The sequence below is a fragment of the Haplochromis burtoni genome, unplaced genomic scaffold (genome assembly GCF_018398535.1).
Source record: "Haplochromis burtoni strain Fernald_Lab_line unplaced genomic scaffold, NCSU_Asbu1 Contig_20, whole genome shotgun sequence".
Taxonomy (NCBI): domain Eukaryota; kingdom Metazoa; phylum Chordata; class Actinopteri; order Cichliformes; family Cichlidae; genus Haplochromis; species Haplochromis burtoni.
The window spans coordinates 3,451,115-3,474,011 of NW_024582381.1; the positions used below are offsets into that span (position 1 = coordinate 3,451,115).

General features: G+C 36.7%; 1 protein-coding gene across 1 annotated transcript in view; it reads right to left on the bottom strand.

Annotated features, from left to right (window-relative positions):
* Positions 1-22,897, bottom strand: part of thsd7ba (thrombospondin, type I, domain containing 7Ba) — a gene marked incomplete in the record, with an annotated part of 187,892 nt that overhangs the window by 65,541 nt on the left and 99,454 nt on the right. Inside the window, 6 exon segments of the mRNA XM_042218525.1 lie at positions 2,302-2,493; positions 9,002-9,105; positions 10,705-10,837; positions 12,651-12,766; positions 16,448-16,679; positions 18,367-18,558. Coding sequence (XP_042074459.1) covers positions 2,302-2,493; positions 9,002-9,105; positions 10,705-10,837; positions 12,651-12,766; positions 16,448-16,679; positions 18,367-18,558 — 969 coding nt within the window.

The following is a 22,897-nucleotide window of genomic DNA, read 5'->3' on the forward strand; positions in this document are numbered from 1 at the left end:
TCACATGTTCTGACTGCTATGAACAGACAATTATGCTAACACACTTCCCCATGAGCTAAGCTTGATTTCATGTGGTGGATTATAAGAGCAATATAGAAGGAGACAGGACATGTTTACTGCAACCCCTCCAGCAACAGATAAAATATTAATGTAGACAAATAGTATCCTGCCTGGTCTGAAACCACAGCATGTAATTCAGATTTTGCCATCTGTACTAAAATAAGAGACTACAAGCTGTGAGGGATCAAATTTAGACGTGATATTAAACTACAGGAACTGTGTGAAGTCACACTGTAACAAAGTGCTGGAAAAACACATTTGAGTTTTTACAGTATTGTACATTTCTTCATGAATACATTTAAAATGCTATATTTGTTTAGTAAATTTTAGTGTCACTGAGTAATACACTGTACTGCCAAAAGTACTCACTAGTCAGCCTTAACACATTTGACATCAAATTAATCCATAGGGTTTAATTTGATGTCGGCCCAGCCTTTGCAGCTATAACAGCTTCAACTCTTCTCGGAAGGCTTTCCACAAGGTTTAGGAGTGTGTTTATGGGAATTTTTGACCATTCATCCAGAAGTGCATTTGTGAGCCCTGATGTTGGATGAGAAAACCTGGGTGACAGTCTCTTAGGGCCACATCTCAAAGGTGTGGAAGTCAGGATTCTGTGCAGGCCAGTCAGATTCTTCCACACCAAACTCATTCATCCATGTCTTTACGGACCTCGCTTTGTGCACTGGCGCACAGCAATGTTGGAACAGGAAGAGGCCATCCCCAAACTGCTCACATAAAGTTGGGAGCATAAAAATGTCCAAAATGTCTTGATATGCTGAAGCATTAATAGTTCCTTTCACTGGAGCTAAAAGGTCAGCCCAACAACCCCGTCCACCAAGCTTTGCAACTGGCACAATAAAGTCAGACAAGTACCGTTCTCCTGGCAACCACCAAGCTCAGACTCATCCATCGGATTGCCAGATGGAGAAGCATTTGTCACTCCAGAGAACACATGTCTACTGCTCTATATTCCAGTGTCGGCGTGCTTTACACTTTGCATTGTGTTTGGTGATGTAAGTCTTGGATGCAGCTGCTCTGCCATGGAAAGTCATTACATGAAGCTTTTTACAGACTGTTTCTTGAGGTAATATGATAGCCACATGAAGTTTGGAGGTCTGTAGTGACTCATTGTGCAGAAGGTTTGCGACATCTCTACACATCAGTATCTCTTAACCCCACTCTGTGATTTTACTTGGTGTATCACTTCATAACTGAGTTGCTGTCATTCCCATTCACTTCCACTTTGTTATAATAACAGTAATAATGGATGGTGGAATAATTAGTAGTGAGAAAATTGCACAACTGGACTTTCCAGTTCCACAGGTGGCATCCTGTAATGGTACCACACTGGAATTCACTGAGCTCCTGAGAGCAAATGTCAGCTGTTGCAAATGTTTGTAGAAGCAGTCTGTGTGCCTAGATGATTGGATGTTATACACCTGTGGCCATGGAAGTGATTGGTAAATCTGAATTTGAATGGATGAGTTTTTTGGAATGTTTTTGGCAGTATAGTGTGCGTGTAGGTGTACACTGGCAAGTTACATATATTTTGATTGCTGTCAATGTTGTAATGAGATTTTAAGCACAAACAACACACCTGTAGCAAATAAAGACTTCAGGACATCATTCATACTTATATTAAAGGCAGAAAATTTGCCACACAAGCTGAGATCTTGCCACAGTTCATTTGTTTGCATTTTTGTTTCAGATTTCAAAGTTGTTCTACTCTTTTAAACTATAATTTTTGTAATTAACAATTAGTTAAAATAAAAACAAAACAATAAAAAGCTGTAGAAGTTGGTCAAAAGTTGGCAGTGTTCTACTCAAATTTTACAAAAGAATTTTTTTTACCATCTGCAGTAATAGAATATGAATAAATAAACAAGACTCATTAGTTTGAAGTAAATGCAGAAGGACATGAAAAATGTTCATTAATTTTGTAATTTAATGTAAAAGTGAAACAACATAAGTTTTTTTTTTATCTTTCACTAATATGCATTAGGTCTGAACTGGTATATTCTGACTTAAGAAAACTGCCACACGCTCAGACATTACAAAAGCTTTTATCCTCTCTGCTTTTATTTATTTCCAAATTGACTACCAGTCATATCAATAAAAATATAAAACAACAATGTGAGAATGCTTGACCTGAGAACACAATCCAATTGTTCTACCAGCAAAGATTAAACAGTTGCCTTGAAATTGCATGTGTCTCACAATCTGTGAATAACGAGTCTTTACCTGCAAGTGAGCGCTTTCGTATTCGAGAGCTGCCACATCCAGCACATTCAGAGAACTTGGACCATGCAGTTAGAGTGCAGTCATCCTTGCAAGCCACCCGACACTCTCTGATCTGAGGGGGCAAGGGACCAGCCCATTGCAGGCACTCTGTCATATTGGCAGACTCTCCGCTCTGCCCAACACAACTGACTCCTGCAATTACAAGAATGCCATTTCAGTTATACATTGCACAAATGACAAGCCATTCTTCATCAAGCCAAAATTCAGTCGTCGCTACTGTAAAATAGTCTTCGAAAATTCCTACTATGCCTGAGAAAAGGTTCACAGTTTTATGTGAGGTTGCTTGGACTGAAGAAAGAAAATGCCTCCACGGTGTAGCCATAGTTAGAATATTCTGGTGCAGCTTTCATGTTAGCATCAAGTGAAATGGTAATTCAACCTTCAAGCTCAACACCATTATCAGACTTCTTTAGATAACTATGATTTATTGTATAAAAACAGGACATTCATAATAAAAGCTTAACATAAAAGGTTAATAGCTTTGACAGAATGATCTACATGTTTTAAAAAGAAATTATTGGAGCCTGATCAAACAGGGATAGAGACATTACAATTCAGCAATATGTGCCAGGGTGTGCCATGAATTATTACATTAGCTGCATAACAAAAGCAGATGTGTTTTTTTTTCTTTTACTGATAGTGGGTCTAGCGCTCAGTTGAATAGAAGAAACATTTCACAGTCTAGCCTGTTACTTTCCTTTAGACATAAATAAATGAATGCAAATAAATGGAAGATGTAAGAGGTGTCTTTTTCAGAAAATGCAACAGCTGGCATCATCAAAGGTCAAGAGCAAAAGGAACAATCAATATAAGGGATAGATCAGAATGAGTTTTTAAAAGCTGTACTGTGAGACTGTATTTTACTTTAAACAAACATGTTTCAACATGCTCAATTAACAGTAACGTTAACATTTTGATGCTTAGCAGGTTTAATATTAGCAATGCTTTAGCATATCAGGATCACATAGTAATAAATCAAGTACTTTTCACTGAAAATGCCCAATCCTAACCTGCAGGCAGGTTAATGGCTTACCAAAAATAATAGTTTCCATTCCTTTGGGTAAAGGCCAAGTTAGCACGTTAGCATGCCCAAAGAAAAAATAAACAGAAACCTAACAATATCACACTATGCTGAAATAAAATGGGTTAAAGATGCTTTCAAAAACTTCTTTGAAGAACTGTTTATGATTTGCTGACAGACAGGGAAAGATCGTAATTACAATTATGACAAAATAAAACTGGAGTCTGAGACAGTAAAATTGGAGCTTAGTTGACAGGATGGCTTTTAGCACCCTCAATCATTGATAATTAGCATTTGTGTAACTTAATATCCTAGCATGGCAAACCACACATTAAGCACAAGCAATGATGGTAATGAAGTTTGAGTTAAATGGTGTATCAATAAATATGTTTAGACAAATGTTGCAGGAATATTGATATTTTATAGACAGTTAGTTATACACCTAATTATCTAATCTACAAAGGGAACATATTATGGAAGAAAGCACATCCATTTGTTAGAAATGCATGCATGACATTTAAATAAAGTAAAAGAAATAGATTGTGTGATAAGTGCTTTTGCAAATCAAATAGCATAATAATTGAAACACTACCCAGATTTAAAAACAAAACAATAAAACAAAGTAAATAAAACATCTGAATTACAATAATCAACACATCTACTGGTTGATAAAAGGAATGATTTGTCCCTCCCAGATTCATGAAACACATTTTTCAGACACTGCACACAAAGTAGCTGCATAAAAATAGTACTATGTGTAGAGTTTTAAATAAATAAAAAAAAAACCCACAAAGAAAATGAAGTTAAAAAAACAAAACAATGCCTGTGGACATATTGGCTCGAGTTTGCTGGCTGATGGAAGGCAGAGGAACATTTTTAGCTTCGCCAGGTTCTGTTAACTGTGAAGGAAAGGTTGAATGGACTTTGACGCCTTGAAAAAGGAATCCTCGTAGATAAACAAACAAACTGCACAGGGCATTATAATGTTCAAATACTTTGCACTGTCACTCTGGGATTTAAATAAATTATTGTTGCCAGTGAGGGGAACTTCTCCTCCCGCAAGACCTCCGAGTCTTTGAGGATTCACTGATCTACAAACATGCCTTTAATCCATTGTATTGATTTGTATTTGACTTTTAAATTTTGCCCTCTGACAAAAACTGTTTGGTTTCTACATGTCTGCTGAAAAGGCGTGGGATGGTCATTTACATACAAGGATTCTGCACAGGCAGCACAAGGAGGATGGTAGCTGTTGTCAAAGTGCATTTATGTAATGGTCAAATGCACAGCTATACAAAAGTCTGCATGTTTGTCTATAGGTTAATTCTGTAAGCCATCAAACACTTAAGACGTGAGAATATATTGAAAAATACATTTTTTTTTATGTCTTGTCTTTTAGCTAGTCTCACTGAAAACCCAACTATGTGATCCCCAGAACCTTCTTATTAAGAATACTATCTCGTTGTCATCTTGTTTTGACTGGGGGCCATCTAGTCTATCCATGTTTCTTTCAGGCTCTGGTTGCCTACACCCGCATCATCTCATCATCACCTCTTACAAGTGGTTACTTTTTGTCAAGGCATCCCAGCAAATGACAAGGATCATCTCTGATTATATAGATACTTAGAAAGGTATGTTGGAGTGCCATTTATAGAATATGCTTTCAAGAGGCTTGTCATATTCTGCCTTTTTAAAATCCCAAAGAGCTTGAAGGTAAAAGAGATTCTTTAAAAACATCAAATTTCTTTCCCTTTTATTCAGTCCAATCCAGAAGATTTTATGTTTTACATCTTTACTTAATACAAAGTTTTTAATGCATTATATATCCAGCCCACACATCCACCATCAAACATCATCTTCATTTTAATTCAGTCATACTGCTTGTATAATGTTCTTCAGTATAATGCATTGTGAAGAGTAATGTGGACTGGATTCATCATAGCCATTAAGTCACATCTTTCCTGGAGCAAAAGATCATCAGCATGACTCACTTTCTACTGAATAATTACTCACAACGGTTCCAGTTCTACTCAGGGAGGAATATAACATATCCAGCTGGTTATGATACAAAATTTGGCTGAATTTAGACACAGTATGTAGTGCAATATGCACTGACAAACAGATCATAGTGGTTATCAGCTACAAATTCACACAGGTAATCTGCAGTCAAGTGTTCTCTTTTGTTTAGTGTTTTTATTTTATTTGGAAAGGTTCTAATTCATCTTGTCAGATCTTTCATTTAGTAATGCCTCTTATCTGCGAGCACCTCAGCGGGTTAGTTGTATAACACAAACCTCTCCTCGTTCTGCACATTATTAGACATTAGCATTCATGCAACATGCCTTGAATCTGGCATGAGGCCAGATTCACATGGACATGGAAGTATTTACCCAAGGCAAGGAAATATTTGTGATTGGATTTGAGGTTTACAGAGCCAATATGTTGCAAATTCTGACTATTATTTTAATCTCATAGTAAAGCTCTGAGCCTGAGGTTCACAACATTTTGACTGGTTTTGACTAGGCAGAAAAGCCCTGGTTGCTCTTTAAGTTGTTCTTCTACCGTCTTTAAACTATTCATAGTGACATTTATCATCACTAGTCAGTTTTCAGAGGCTGCACGGTATTTGTATTAAAACATTTCTTTCTCCCAGTAGAGGCAACTGCAACTAAAATGCTGCCTATCTCAAGGAAAGTAATAGTGGTTTCTACATACAGTAGATTGTGTGTCTGTTTTTACTTTTCAGTGTTAGAAATTAAGTCAAAGAAATATGAGATAAACCCAAGGTTAAGTGCATAATTGACTGTTTAATACACTTACATCTACCTTAAAGCAAATATATTTCATTGATGTACAGATATAAAGTTAAAAGGAAACATGTTAATGGGTAACACAATAGAAGCAGAGGTGAATTCTGGTGATTTAAAAAAAATCTATGCCTTACTGTGCTGTGATCTGCTGCTCACTATCACAGATATGAAAGCTGACGTGTCAGATTAGAAAAAAACACTATGGACTGTTCGTGACCAGAGAACAGAGGACAAATTTCATAGTGCATTGCTAGTTGGTAGAACCACAATGCAATGTCAACATTTTTTGCTGATCATTTAAACAGTACATATGTTGTCAAGAAGATAGGATTACATTCATAGTTGTTGACCAACCTGGTAAACAGGTTAAAAAACGACAGTTACTCTTATATGTAATCTGCTTAACTACCATCATGCAAAAATGCAGCCTGATATGCACAATTCATCTTAGCATGCAGTGCACATATGTGCTACGCATCTCAGCACTCAGTACTGAGAAGCATATTGAGTTGCTATGGTTCCTAAATGCTTCCGCATTGTGATCATAGCACTTACAGTTGATCATGGAATATCTAGGAGTGAAGGAATTTCACAAACTGACTTGTGGTTCCATCCTATTACAATTCCATGTTCAAATGAGCTCAGTGAGATCTTTAGTTCAATCCATTCCTTTACAAATCCTTGTAAAAGCAGACTGAGTGGCTAGGCAGCTGATCTTAAGCACGTGTGGCACTGCATCTGAAAACAGCTCAATTCAAAGATGACTTTGATACCTTTGTCCATACAGTGTATTCGGAAACATGATTCACTTCAAGCTGCTGAAGAAAGCCAAAGACAAGCAGCTAAAAGCCAGCCTAGATTTTGCACTGAAGGAGGATCAAGGTCTGACATACTAATGTTGCAACTTTTCATATTCAATTTTTCAATGAAGAGAAGCATTTGAAGTAGCTATCATCTCATCTCTCACACCCTTACAACAGGATGTGAGCAACTATAATTAATAGCGAGTCTGGGGGAAATAATTCAAAGTTGAATACTGTATTAGGGTCATGCCTTACCAATTCATCTCAACCTTCTAGCTATAGTCATGGATTATGTTGAAAAAATGTATATGAACAATTCAAGTTGAATGGATCTTCAAAGGTTTTAAACCTCTACTTAATAAATAAGTTAATAAAAACGTGTATATTTTTACACCCCAAAAAGGCTTTAATTAAAAACTAATATTTCCCCTATTCTTCATTTTATTGCAACCAAAATCTGAGTCTGTATAATGTTAATAATGTTGTAGAAGTAATTCTGCTCTCCATAGGAAAACCGCCTGCCACAAATCTTACTAAATACAGCCCGAGGGCTGAAAAATTCACTTCTTAGCTTGTTGTGTGATTTTTGGACTGTGTAGATTCCTGTGTCATATTCTTGATGAACATCCTTATGCTTCTCAGAGGATCTGTGGAAATGACTGCTACAGGCTCAAATTATTAAAAAGCCATAGGTGTTAATTGAATCATTTTGCACTCATTTAAAGGCAAGCAGCTTCCTGATGCATTCCCGAAACCGGCTGTTCTAATGTACTTATATGGCTCAAGAGAAGTTTTCAGAGCATTATTTTACTGCCTTGAGAACTTTATAGCATTTCTGCTCTCGGCATCGCTGATTTCTACATAGCAGTATAATTACAACTGACATTTCTCAAGTGACTTTCTATGACTTTTCGATGAAGATGGGAAAAGTGTTTGCAGTGTTCCTAGGTTAAGAGCAAGCCTCATTGACCTTTAGAGCTTCCTATTTGAATATGATTAGTTGATAGCCAAGTTAAATACCTGTGACATTTCAAAAACTGTAGTGTGAGAGTGAAATTTGCAATTGGTAAAAACACTGAAATTAAATGTAGGATTTAAACAACAAAGATTTCAGAGGCTACGTTCACTCAGCTTAGGCTTAACCAAGTCAATGAGAGGGCACATAAATGTCAAATTGTGGCACAACTGGAGCAAAGTAATTGGCAATAGAGCCATAGCTCGAGTATAGAAACAACGAAGGACATCTTTTAAAAAAAATTATTATTAGTCTGTGACTTTGAGATTTTCTGCCTTGCATGCGATATTTTGCAGATATTACAAAATATAATGTTCTAAAAGATTTGATTGGCTGCAAATAAAAGAAAAACAGCAAACAGAATAAGAATGCATTCAGCAAAATCAGTGTAAACTAGAGGATCACATAATGACAAGGAAAAATAAACTACACAATAGTTTCCTCGTTTTAATGTCCATCTTTTTTAGTTTAAAGGTGAGCAAAAAGGTGAAGAAAAAACCTGATGCACTGCATCAATATAGGTTCTTTTCGGCCTGACTTTAGAAAAGCAGAGAAAGCTATGAAACCTTCAAAAATTTATCCAACATAAAATGCACTCAGTTGTGAGTCTACTTTGAAGTTGTGAGTCAGAACATATGAGTGCATGTAGGGTCTGCATGGTGCTAGCTCTGGCTTTTCATTTCTATTAAAGCAAATACTAAGTAGCCCGTGATGGCTGGACTTGCTACGTACGTTAATAAGAGACTAGTGACATGATGAAATTGTCAAGAAAGCACAGAAAGGTTCATCTAATGATATTCACTGAACAAATTGCTGTCTTCCTTAACGTTTCTGCCATTTGCTTGTTAGAGGAGCAGTTCAGAAAGGACTATTAGGTCTCATTAAGTAAAGATGGTATATAGATGGAAGAGCAACGCTGAAAATAGGTGAAATGGTAGCAGCTGGGAAATATAAAGTGAAGAGAATGCACTGATTTAGGGCTACAACTTGCCTCTTGTTTCTAAACCTTTTCCACACGTTTCTCCTGGTCCCGACAGCCCACGTCTCACAGATTCAGGAACTAGAGAACAGCTGCTCCATTTGTGCGTCCTCCACCTAGACCGAAACGCGAAGGAAGAAGAACTTTAGGCTGGCAGCGGCTTGTTACAGTTTTAAGTACAGAAACGCTAAAGGTGTCATTATATTCTTCTCAGAAGTGCGAGTTTGTAGCCGTGAACTGGACCACAGGCAGCACTGAATGTGGAAAAATGGAAGTGAGTGCCATTCTTGATTTTACAATGAAAATAAAAATATTATGGCATTGAATTTGTCCAGTTTGTGAAGGTCACATTGCTCTATTGGTATTTTATTGAAAACACTTCTGCTTGAATTCTTGGTGTTGGTTTTTGTTTTGTTTTGTTTTTTTTGGGGGGGGTGGGCTCATGTATGAATACTAAAATTAGGTACATGAATTCACATTAAATACTAGAAAAACTCAGTTAAACGCTTAACTGTGTGTTATGGTTAAACGCTCATTCTTGCACTTGAATGGTTAGTGTGAAGTGCATGTACCTCACCAGGCCAACTGCCAACAACTTTCCAGCATATCTATTGCTAGTGGTGTTTGAGACGGAGCAGTATGCTGAAGACATGAAGATATAGGTGTTTGAAGGAGTTTAAATCTGAGCAGATTTTGGAGGAAACCAAACTGGCAACAAATCTGAAAGTATCACACTGAGCTGAGACATCCAGCCATTGTTGGGAAGTATCTCCAGATGAGACTATTACTTAAAAGTAAGACCATGAAGCCAGCAGCTGTAAATGTTTCTCTAAAGGTGTTTTACATTTGTAATGTCATTTGTTTTTTAAGGTATTTGTCCTGCGATTCTATAAACAGTATTTTTTATTATTATTTTTTCTAAGCTTGGGACATGGTAGTAGTTTGAGAATTTATGACGAAAACAGGTTGGCCTTGTACTCAAAACACAGATGAATAGTTAGATTTTTAAAGGAATATAGCATATCAAGCAGAGCAAATGAAGATGAACACATATTTTACCAGTCATACTCCTTTAGTGAATGTCAAATATCAAGTTTCTGATGTTAAAGCTTGTGGCTATGTTACATAGCTGAAGCTCATTCCCAGGTAATTACACAGGTCTGCAACCGAAATGGTAGTTTGGCGGTGTAAGGAGCTCAGATGATCGTGTCCCAACAGGTTTATTTTGTTCATAGCGAAAGGTAAAGAATCTCAAAAAAATTATGCATTTCATTGCTTTTTTAAATTTAAACTCCACATATTTTGCAAATAACTGTACATGATGAAGGGAAATGGAGATCATTTTTGCATTCTGCACCGTAAAAAACATAAAATTTACCAAAACTATCCCATGCAGCTGAAATTTTTTTTATCAACCTGTGTTAGTATCATATTATCATTCAAAATTGCAATTTTATATTTATATGTGTTTTTAACCATGTATCGTAACATCTGAATATAAACCAGAATTTGTATTATTTGTATTTACTTACCTGTTTATTCTTCCATCTTGTGCCATTTAAACTTCATCATTTAACTCTAATAATGCACCCTAGTCATGATTTCAAAAATAGCTCACTCACTTCTTACCGTGTGCTCTTATATGGCAGATAAGCTGAGTTAACTTGTCCTTGGATTAAAAACAGAAAGCAGTTCATTATAAATAGTGCTTTTACCTATACACTGGACATACACGAAGTGATTCACACTCTCTCTCTTCGTAAAGTGTGTCGGGACACTCTTGACCTCCATTAGCAGCCCTCTGAATGATGGTCCTGTATCGAGACTGTGTGGCGGCGGTTGCATTTTCTGTTAAACATGAAAGATAATCTTCACAAAAAGGCTGCGTTCAATGACAGATTATTTGCACAGCTGAATTTAAGTGAACATTTCCAAGGAGGAATAGGACGTAAAATGATACCGAGACAAGTGCCTGACAAATGTCTTGGATGCAAAATAAATGATGCATCAATATCGCCACTGTGCTCTAATATCTCAAAGAGGGGAAAAAAATCAAGTGGTCTCGAAATTGTTCCGATGCTGATTAGCATGCCCTTGTAGCAGCGATGTCCTCCACTTCACTGCAGTCTGTTTTCGGACACACCACACTGTAATGGCTTCATTTGGCTCAGGCTCCAAGGCTCATTACACAGCACTAATTACTAAACATTGAAAATGGTGCAATTAAGAAAGAGATTACATCATCAACAGACCCAATGGACTACAGCATATTTACACAGATGAGATGCCTGCTCAATTCTTCTAAAAACAATTACATACTTTTTGATTTCCGAGACATTACAGTACACATATTGAAACCCATTAAATATCCATTCTTTTCTCTCTATGTGCTAGGTTAATGTAATGGACAGTTAAAACTGTTGTTTACAATTAAATGTAATTCTTGACAACACTTTGCGTGTATTGCACTGTCCATTTTTCTAAGAAGCCTCTTGCCATCATTGTAAGCATGTGAAGCCAAGTGCATCATATTTGAGTTCTTGAGATTTTTACGCCATCAATTTTTTCAATGAAAAATCGGAATATATCGTACATTACATTTTCAAGCTATTCATTGGAAAAATGAAAAAATAAATAAAAAATCTGTATGTAGCAACTATGACACAAAGTAAAACCTATGTATGAAAATGTATATTTAATTTTGAATTTTCTGGCAATTATTTTATAGGTCAGGCTTAAAGGAATAACATATACAGTGATGTATACCTTCTTGAAGTTTACCTTATACAATCTACTGATGTGTCTTGATGCATGCTCAATCATCCAGGTAAGTAAATACCAAAAGAATGATTCTGTTCATCTGGACGTAGCGTTTTCAGACCAAACCAAACCAAACAATGTCATCAGTCTATTTACATCTACAGGCCAGTGGTCACTATTTCAATGATGAGGATGTACACATCCTGGACCGGGAGGAATGTTGGTTTCAGCAGGGATTCAAGGAGGCTATTTACGTGAAAAGGGAAAGACCATCTCTGAATCGAGGAGGGGCCTAAGGGTACATCTTTCGCCATTTTACAATGCGGTGATTGCAGCCATTCCCCAACTCTCTGTGAATGGTACTCATGGTCATTGATCGATAGTCTTTGATCAGTAGTTGTTGATCAATGGTCATGACAATTTGCATATTAATGATCAAGGAGCTGACCTCACAGCCCATTGCTCATTCAGTGGGCTAGGTTCAGTTATTGTGTAAAAGGTTGGGGAAACCTGCAGTCAGCTGAGACTGAAGAAGTCACTTTGATGAATGATGAAACGTTTCTCCCACAGAAAACGCTACGTCCAGATGAACAGAATCAACCTTTTGGGAATACACTGATGTCAAATTAAAATCAGTTTCTAGATAGATTATAAGTAATCAACTGATTACTTATAATCGAATCTATAATCTATCTATTGTGAAAGTATGAAATGTGTTTTTATTTGAATAGGTTATTTGTGCTCCTGAAACAAGGTATTTATATATTCAATCCCAATATATTGATAATTTACCAATTTTAAAAGATTTTACTCTGGATACTGATTAATTTTAAAAAGACTGTTAAGCTATTAGAGAGGCAATTGTAAAATAAATTTCTAGAAAATCCTGTCAGTGAGCTACCTGGAAGGCAGGTTGATGGGCAAGTTGTCCATTCACTGAAAGGCGTCACAATGCAGTCTCTCTTGCAGGGTAGCAAACAAGGACGGACGGTTTCAGGACGGGAAGAATCTGAACATCTAAACATACAAACAAACAAACAGTGGTCTTAAATTCTCTTCAGCCTCCAGGTGATGAATGATAAACGTCCTGGGTCTCACTAGTAAGAGGATAGCGCAGTAAAACAACTGCCCTGTCCTTGACATCACACATCTCCCCACAGAAAACATGATTGATTACATGTGCCTCTGCCTGCATGCTCAAGCAAACGCTACACAAATATAGAAATTTACAGTGTTCTCACACATTCAGTTGCCTCCCAGTCTACAAATATTACTCATTAAAAAAAAATTAAAAATTCAAGCCTACAAAGTGCCTGCATGCTTCACAGTGCATTTTCACTTTTAAATCCCAGTTTTACTAAAACTAGACTAATCAATATTTCTTTATGCTAGATTTGTAGCCCACAGTGGCATCAACTAGTGGCAGTATGTAGGAAATATTTTTTGAACTAAAAATCTCAACAAAATATCAGCAATGGCAATGTATCTATAAATAGTGGAAACAAATTTATGATCAATTTAAATGTCCCAGTGAGTGGATTTATTTTACATATACAGAGCAGCCAGGGCCATTTTTTGTTACCAACAAGACAAGCGAAAGAGTGCTCCAGGGGAAAAAATCAATCAAACACGGCTGCTAATTAACCTGAGAAACAAGGATATGCAAACTGTTTACCAATAGATCATTCCTGCTACACCAAACACATCATTACCAGGTTTTAATGAGCATCTGACCGACTTTTAACAATTTCCTTGTCTTAATTCATGCTGGCACATCTCTTGTGTAACATATCTGTAACAGCCCTCTGGCTGTGTTGTGTTTTGTGTGTCGTGCAACCTTGAATTGGTGCGGATTAATGCAGCTATGTAAAATCAAGTAATTCATAAGCTTTGATGTCTTCATCAACCAGCAGCCAACTCCTGTCCTCAATGCACAAACACACATGAAATTTCACATTTTGTTTCAGAGCCAGTGACTTCCTTTGCCCAACAACCAGATCCAGGTCTCACTAGAGACCCAGCATGGCGCCACATCCTACTGACTGCAAAAATCCAGCACGCACAGCAATGAGATCAAAGTATGCCAAAGCATAAGGAGGAAAGATACATAAAACCCATCATTCCCCAGCTTTATCCCTACTCTTCTCTCTCTCTCTCCCTTTGCAGTGATGTATGCCAGAGGGCATGACAACGCAACAGAGCAGCTGGGGTATATTGTGTGGTTTTCCCAAAATGAGGGAGTTAGATTCACTGTCAAGGCCACAGTGTTCAGCATCATTATTCATTATTCATCATTATTAATAATATTAATAGTATGTGTGTGTACTGTATGAAGTTTCATCACTGTCAGTTTTATTATTTACACACTGAAAATCAATCTGTTTTTCTGGGGGCTCTGTATTGATACCAACAAAAAAAAAACAACTCATCTTTTTGTTGAGCCACTGCTCACTGCTGAGATTACTGCTCAGCATGAAATGCTAAGATGTTTGCTGACTGAAGTGACCCTTCAAACAGAGCAGCAACAGCTGTATTCTGAAACATTTTCCAACTCAAAGCTTAACAATTCAGAAATCAGAGTTTGAGATAAACAGGGGTTAACGCAGAATTGCAGCTCGCCTACCTACTCAGTTTTTCTTGCTTTTTTAATCCAGAACATAATCTGTTAGAACGTATAGAATGTGTCTTGGGTATAAATATAATTTATGTCAAATCTGCGTTTTTCGATAGAGTCAGACAGTCACAGCATAATTTGGAAAGATGGTAGAAAGACCCGACTTTGGTGCATAAATACACTAAAAAACTGACTCTCACTGTGGCGGCAGATAGGACAAGCATTAGAAAAAAAAAAAGCCTCTACATAATCTATTTTACAGCCCTGTCAATAGCACATCAAGCTAAAGAAGAGCAATCTTTGTGAATTATTTATAAATCTGTCTTCCTGCTGTGAAGATCACTATAACATCATTATAGTGACAGCACAAAAGCCCTTAGCAGAGTTTGATATTGTATTGCTGAAAGAGGAGTAGATAATGGTGGAGCAGAAGCAAAATGAATCTCTGGTTCACAAAAACAAATGAAAAGAAACACTAAACACACAGAAGGAAAAAGGATAAAACCAGACCTCAATACACAAAACTCTGGGATATTATTTCACAGTGAAGCAAGTCCTCTGGGTCATCTGTTAGTAACTAAAAGCATACGCTAGATATCTACAAGTAAGGCGGTTTTGGAAAATGGAGACTGTGTTCTTAAGTGATTTTTTTTTGTAAGAGAAACATCCTATCTTCCCCTTGATTTTACAAAGCTCCCTTTCTCCTCACCTATAATTTAGCATTCATTTCTCTCAGGGCCTATTTTCAGCTTCTAAAAATAAGCAGAGCAGCACAGTAAAAAGATACTCTGATACAGAAGTGCAATTTTCATACTGACAAAATAAGTCATCTCCCAGAACTGAAGAATATACGTTGTATAAGTTGAAAAATATCTCATGTAACTTAGTGGAGAGGGGTAGCATGGGTAGTGGCCTTAATGAGTGCCCTTCAAGTTTTAATTTTAATTACCATAAACATCAGGTGGGGGGCTGAGACCACATATTCACCTCATTTGTTCAAGAGCAAATGCACGGAGGTCAAATTATGACTCATAACAAATCTCGTGAATATCCATCAATATGTTGATGACACAGTTAATTACTCATCAGTACCCTATTATTTGGCAAAGACCAAAAAACAGCTTCTCAGGAGGAGAACCTTATACCCAATGTGAAACATAGGGATAGAAATGTTACATTTTAAGTTGGCTTCACGGCCAGAGACTGTGTATTTTGCGGCCATTGATTCAACTATGCATTCTGCACCTTATACGAGTGCTTAAGGATAATCTGAGGTCACCGCACTACAAGCTTAAGCTGAACTTAGAAGTACATCTTTCAAAAGGATTATGATCCTAAGCATAATAACAAATACACAAAGGATAAAAAAGCCCAGTCAAAGTCCACAGATTTAAATCCGATTGAAATGCTGTGTTAGGATTTGATACAACATGGAAGCAAGACAACAAACGGCATTGACATTATATAATATAGAAAAAAAATATATAAAATATAATATAAATATATAATAATCTAAAAATTATTATATATATTTTTTCATATTTTTTTCCATTAAAGAGTGGACTTCCTGTTTTCAATATTCATAAATGCAGACATAATAAACAGGCAATTTCTGCTAGTTTTAAGATTGCATATTAAGAAATACAGTAACTCTTTTGCTCTACACTAAGAACTACATATAACTCAAGTGCTCAAATGTGACGGGCCAATGGAACTCAGACTACAAGAGAAACCAAATTTTGTAGCTGTCCTATGAAAATCTATATAAAGACATCTGTTTATGGAGAATATAGACACTATGTATAAGTGAGTTAAGTGTTTGCTAATTAAAATTAAACAAAATTAAAAAAAAAAAGGGTCAAAAATGTCTATTTGATGTGCAATGGCGTGAAAAAGTGTTTGCCCCCTTCCTGATTTCCTTTTTTTATTTTTATTTTTTGCATTTTCACATCACCGTACTTACTTTTTCAAATGACTGGATATATAATTCTATATAAAAAAGTGACATTTCAAAGAAAAATACTGAATCAGAGTACATAAAATTCAAAAAAGTCCATATATCAAATAATTTGCATAGACTCCACCTTTTATTTACGACTGGACCAGCATTCATCTTCACACAGATGACTTTGCGGATCTGAACCCCGACAGCACAGGTTATGGTCCCATTCTGGAGGCTGGTTCCATTGAGAGCCATAGAGGTATCCTCAATACATGGACCCCATGCTGAAGCTTCCCAGTGAAATATCACACAAGGATGGTCATTGCAGACTCTCCATTGCTCCAGAGCTGGACCCGCTGGACAAGCTTTTCCATCTGCATATCAACACATAAGAGTAGAAAACTGTGAAATACACAGAATGTACAACATGGCATTCAGAAAAAGCTGCACTAAATCACTCCAACACAGTTTCATTATTGTGCAGAGTACATGTGATTTGACCAAAACAAATCTAATGGATTCTCTTAAAGTACAAGATGTATTTGATCAATGGAAGTAAAAAAAGTGCCAATATTATCACTCTACCATGAGCTGTTTATTAACATACTGTAGCAAATATTTGTTTTTTGGGTTAGCTGAGCAAGCACTTTTCAAGTTTCAACTTCTAGAAGTTCAAATTACAAACTCAGTCACAGCAAGGCCACTGTGAAAGTCTTCCTTTGGTAATTCATTGACTGCCAAAGCACAACAATGTTTATGCTCTGTGTCCTGGTTAGTGTATGTGTATATATACATATAAAACCTCCAAAGTAATCATTTCTTCATTTACAGTTTATGTAAAATACCTGAGTTCTATGTATGTATCATTGCTTTCTGGCTAAAGGATTGTTTACAGTGGTGTTCACAGTGGTAATTTACTTTTGTTTTGGGCCTACAGTAGTCAGGGCAGGGACTCTCTGGTCGAAATGGAGGTAAAAAATGGACAGCTCAGTTGATGAAGTATGATAAATGTGATATCTGGAGAGGGAACAGTAGTGTGCTGTGACTTATAGAAAAGTAAGGATGAGCTGAACCACAACCAAATATTGTATATACTTACACCTTCCAGTCCAATTTGTATTTCTGAGGGCTTCTACAGTATTCTGTCAGACGCTGTTACAAAAATGTATCCTTATAAACACAAATGCAGCATTAATACCCATGTATACATACCCACACACACATCAGCTCTGTCAGCAAACTGATAGCCAGTAACATTGTAATAAGCAACATAGTTTGGAACCTGGCTTAATCTGTGAGATTCTTTCATCAGCTGTTGTTGCAGATATGCGTTTAGTTACAGGGATTAATGGCTGCTAGCTGGCTGCCAAGGCTTTGCTGACTGACTTGAAAACACAACACAAAGTAAGAAAAGCACAGTTGGGAAGAAAAGAGTCTCTGATAATGAATGATCAACTCAAACTTCAAATGTTTGTGAAATGAAAAACGACTAAATGAGACTCGCACACAAAAAAAACCCAGATAAAGGTTCGAGCTCAATCAATTTCTTCTTATTTGCCGAGTCTAGTTTTGTGTTAGCCGTGGCATTCCTCAGTTTGAGTCCCTCTAACAATAGCACTATATCCCAAAGACACTGAGCTCCCTGCTAATGAAAATGTTACTGGATTTTTTCTTTTATATCTGTATTTACAAGCTACTTCTTAAAATCTCCAAAGATCAGTGTTTTCACGCTTTCTGTCATCCAGTCAGTGTAGTACTGAACCTCATAGATACCGAAAGGTATACATTATTATCAACAACTACAGTAATAATACAATATAATACATCTTCTTGTTACTTCTGCCCTTTTTTCTGCAGTATTTCAGATGAGATGACATGTTAACGACAGTTATAATCTAAACCTTTTCTACCTATTTGCCATATATTAATATCAACTTTAAAAATCTAGCTTCATTAAAAGTAAAACCAAGTTAAAAATAACTCCAGTAAACAAAGCAAAGAAGTTCTTTATTAGTATTAGATGAGAAAGAGTCAAAGAGATCAAAGGGAATTTTGGATTACCTTTTTGTGGGATGGCTAAAACAGTGCGAGTGCGGCTCTGTCTACCCTCTGCCGTCTTACTGGCACAGCTGTGTGAGCAGGTGGACCAGGAGGACCAGGGGCCAACCACACAGTCTGCAGAACAGGGCACCTCGCAGGCTTCTTCTGCAAGTGGAGGGCCTTCCACACAGTAGGCATCGGGCACATCTTCTCCTGAAAAAGGCAAGATAAGATAACTGAAATCAGCCTAAAGGCTCAAATAATCCAGTTGACACTCGCTACACTTAGTATCTCATCTTGATCTAACAGCTATCAGATAGGGAAATAACCTTGTGCAAACTAAACCAAAACACACTGGCGCTAGAATGAAATCCCAGCTGAAGTATACATCAAATAACAAATGTATATTGGAAGCAGAAAGTGGTATAACCCAAGGCCCTATGACTCTGGGTTGATCAGATTAAAACCTTAAAGCCTGGTCTTGCTCACATTAAATGCAGAGGTAAATGAACCCACAACATACTGCGATCCTAATACATCAGCCCCCTCCAGAGGATACCAGATCTTTCATCATGCTGAATGAAAGTGTAAATGCAATTCACATGAAGTACAACACATAATGTGTTATTTGGTCAGCTACTTTATATTCTGTGCTCGTCTCAGTTTTACCATTTTTGTTAGGCCTGAATTATCTCTGAAGAACACACAGACGTGCACTTGTGACACTGGACAAGATAATAAGTGGATCCTGCTGGATCTAGCTGACACAATTGACACATGTTGATAACATTACATTCACTCTGTGACAAATTCAAGTCATGTCTACATCAGCTCTGAATGTGAACACATGGCAATGCACGTATAGGGGAGGATGATGTGTTTATTGCAATTTGGAGCACTTAGACTTTTTTCATTCTTCAAAATTAATCCCTAAAATTCTTTTTTTGTGCTATTGATAAAGTTTGCCAAGACCATGTTACAGATAGTAAAAGCAAGTAAGCGGGCATCCCTCCTAAGTGTTCTGTCAAACACAAATTTCATTTCATCAAAAGAAATTGTAAGGTCACTCCATTGGTATTCTGAGCTAGTTTTAAAAGCTATCCTTCAGCCTTCAGCCTTCATCTTCGTGTTATGAAATATGTATCGCAGCTGCTAGTTAACTCTTCTTTTACGAATGAAACAGCCACAGGAAACAAAGAGCAATTTCTTTCTACTTTGTTATATCTTTACTCCATTTTTTTTACAGTTTATCTAGGTTGCTTTAATACGTCTTGGACCATCATTAAGGTGTGCAGTACAGTAAGTGCAATTTTATTAAGCCACAAAATTAATTACCTGCAAAAGTAAATATTCAACTCTCTGAAACTGTCATTGGCTTGAGTCATTCTTTGCAAACAAGATGGTCAAAATACTGGTCACTAGACTGGCATGTTGTCAGTATAATGGTGTACTCTGCCTATGTATACTCTTGCATACTCTTGCAAGGTTTGGCAGACAAAATGCAAAAGGCTCCACTTTTTTGACTCATATACAATGCCTCAGTTCAAGATATCTACCAAATATCTGCCAGGTCTCTCTTGGAAATGAGATTTTTAATCTCAACGAGAGTTATTTACCTGGATAAATAAAGGACCAATAATAATAATAATAATAAAAAAAAAGGATTCTTATATAGACTTATATAGAGAGAAATATAGAGAAAAGACCGTTGATTGCATTGTTATTCGCCACACACTGTTGCATGTGCAGTCTTTCCTGTATTGTAACGTCATGGTTATGGGAATGGTATCAAAGATACAGTCACAAAAATAGTAAGCAAACAAAGAAAGAAAAAGAAACATAAAAGGTGAGTTGGGAATAAAAGTGAAAAAGACATGACCTTGCATATGTCTATCAGTTCTCACTCGTTTTCAATAAGATCAAAGAATGAAAAATAAAAACAAGAAAACCTGCTTGATCCATCATGACAAGTGGCTCCAACATCGTCTGCATGACAATATCAATGACATGCAGATGTCACCAGATAACATGGAGACTGAACAAGTAGTTTTGAGAATGTCATTTATCAAATGAAAATTGCACAATAGCCATCGAGAAGAACTTTTACTGCATCTTTTAAAGCGTCCTTAAGCACCTTGAAAGGTACCTGTAGATTAAACATAATACAACAATAGCTTTCTTGTTAAACACTATGCACATAAGCTATTACTATATAGATAACCAGACATATGGTTGTATTTCCTTTTGGAGCTTTAAAAGAGTTTGCCATCGATTTCTCCAAGGTCTCTGTCCTAGAGAGACAGATCAATTTCAGAAACAGGAATGTCATCCTGTTGTCAAAACAATGCTAGCAGCTGCTGAAGCATTGTTTTCTGATATACACTCACAGAGAGAAGAATCATTAACTTGGTTGAACCCTGCCACTAGATCACGGAATATAGTTTAACAATAACAACCCCAGGGCAGATCTGTCATCAATTTGTCTCTTTTTTTTCATCTGAATCAAGCAAACAACCTTGATTCAGAGGAGGGCAGTAAACATAGAGAATGCAAACTTAGATGAGAAAAATGTAAAAGACCCACCCTCGGGGAGTTTGGAAACTTTGTGGCCATAAAGTCAAAGCATAAGAGATCTCCAACCATCAAAGCAGCTAATGTGCATACAGCAGGAGTTAAAGAAAAATCAGCTGAATGTAAGGATGACCCAAAGGCTACAGTGTGGGATACATTACGACTTTCATTAGCACAGATCAAAGTGGGCATAAGATGCAAATTTTTCCAACTTTTCCAAAAAAAAATGTGCATAAACATTTGTAGAGCGAGACGTATATTTATAATACCGGACAAGTGGAAAGATGGTGGATGGTTATTACTGTAATGTTCACTAAAATTATATTTTCAACTAAAATTAAAATTTTAAGTAACGAGAACATAGGTTTCACGATGGTATATATATTTAAACAACTCAGAGAAGCTTTGGAGGCTGCAGCACAAATTACAATGATCTTTAACGCGATTGTTTTGAACTGACAGTAAGCTGTGTGGGAATCCATTGTCACTGTTTTGGTTCGCAGTGACTCCTACCCAGGTGATTATTTCAGGTATGCATGCTAAATGCAAAGACAGCATAAAATAGAGCAGGGCATGCACTATAGATTTCAGTGAATCAACCTCACTGACCCACATTTAGAGCAATACACACTAGAAATGCAAAAATGGGCAATGATATACGGCGGTACTTAAAAAAAAAAAAGAAGCTTTAAATGGAAAATGCAAAGCAAAAAGTTTTAGCTTAAAGTAAAGTAAATAAATATTCTTTGTTTGTTCTTTTGCTTTTGCTACTTTTAGAGAAAGAGCAGAAGAACAACAGTTTGTTTTTCCCCCACTATTACCTTTATGGGCAATGACATAATTTACATACAATTTACACTGCTTTATAGTACAAGTAGAGAAAGATCATATCTGCCTTTTGTAAGCATGGACAAAGTCTTATATAGTTTGGAAGTAATGTCCATGGACAAGAGTATGAATCTATCAGTAGATAGCAGACAGCAGCATGATTAAAACCAGACAAGTCTGTGCAATCAAGGTGTTTGGAATACCAAGAGGTCCAGCATTCACTTAAGTCTACTAATTTTTACAAGGGCAAAACTTTGCAGAAAGGCCACTGACAAGGGCACTTTGACGCATTTACATTCCCAACTTTAGGTTTTAAATCAAACTAATGCAACAAAAAGAATATAAAAGCATGACACTGGCTCCAGGCTTATTAAAAACTGATTAAAACAGATGCATTATTGCCAAAGGTGGAATTACTTACTGTGCTTTCATAAACAATGGAAAATCAGTAATTCAACAATCTTTCTGCTTGAAAATCAAAAGGGTTTAATGCATGTATTAGCAAACAAAGTAACAAAAGACTCACAAAACCTTGCCTGAAAACACTGCCTAAAGAGAAATGACATGATAACATGAATCCAAAGTCACAACTTATGTATTTGTATCTATGTGTGAGTGTGTATGTATGAGACTACTTGTGTGTGTGGGGGTGCTCTGCAAATAGATGGTTGCCCTAGGGGTCCTTTTGCATTATTAATACAGGAATTGGGGCTCTTACTCAGATATAATATCACTGGCTCCTGCATGCAATTTCCACATGATTTCTATTCTGCTCGCCCACCCACCAATTAATTTCTTCATTGTTATTATTCTAGTAGATACTGAAAAAAAGTCCTCGCCTTTGCTTAAAAGTTAATAATCATATCCAATCTGTGGAGGAAGCTTTTAAAGTAGAGCTGGGGGGAGGCAAAAGAAACAAGGTGCATTGGATAAAATAGCTGTGAGCATCCAACAAACTACCCTGGGTCACTAATTATTTTCTGTGCTTTACCTGCCTGTTAAACGTGTAGCTTCAGCATTTCAGCAAAAGTTAGTCACTTTCAGCACTTCTCCTAAACATAGCTCCTGAATATTGCTGACCACTTGAGCAAGCAGAGTCAGAATGATGCTGACCACTGTGCTCAGTTATTAGGTCAGAAATGTCAGTTCATCT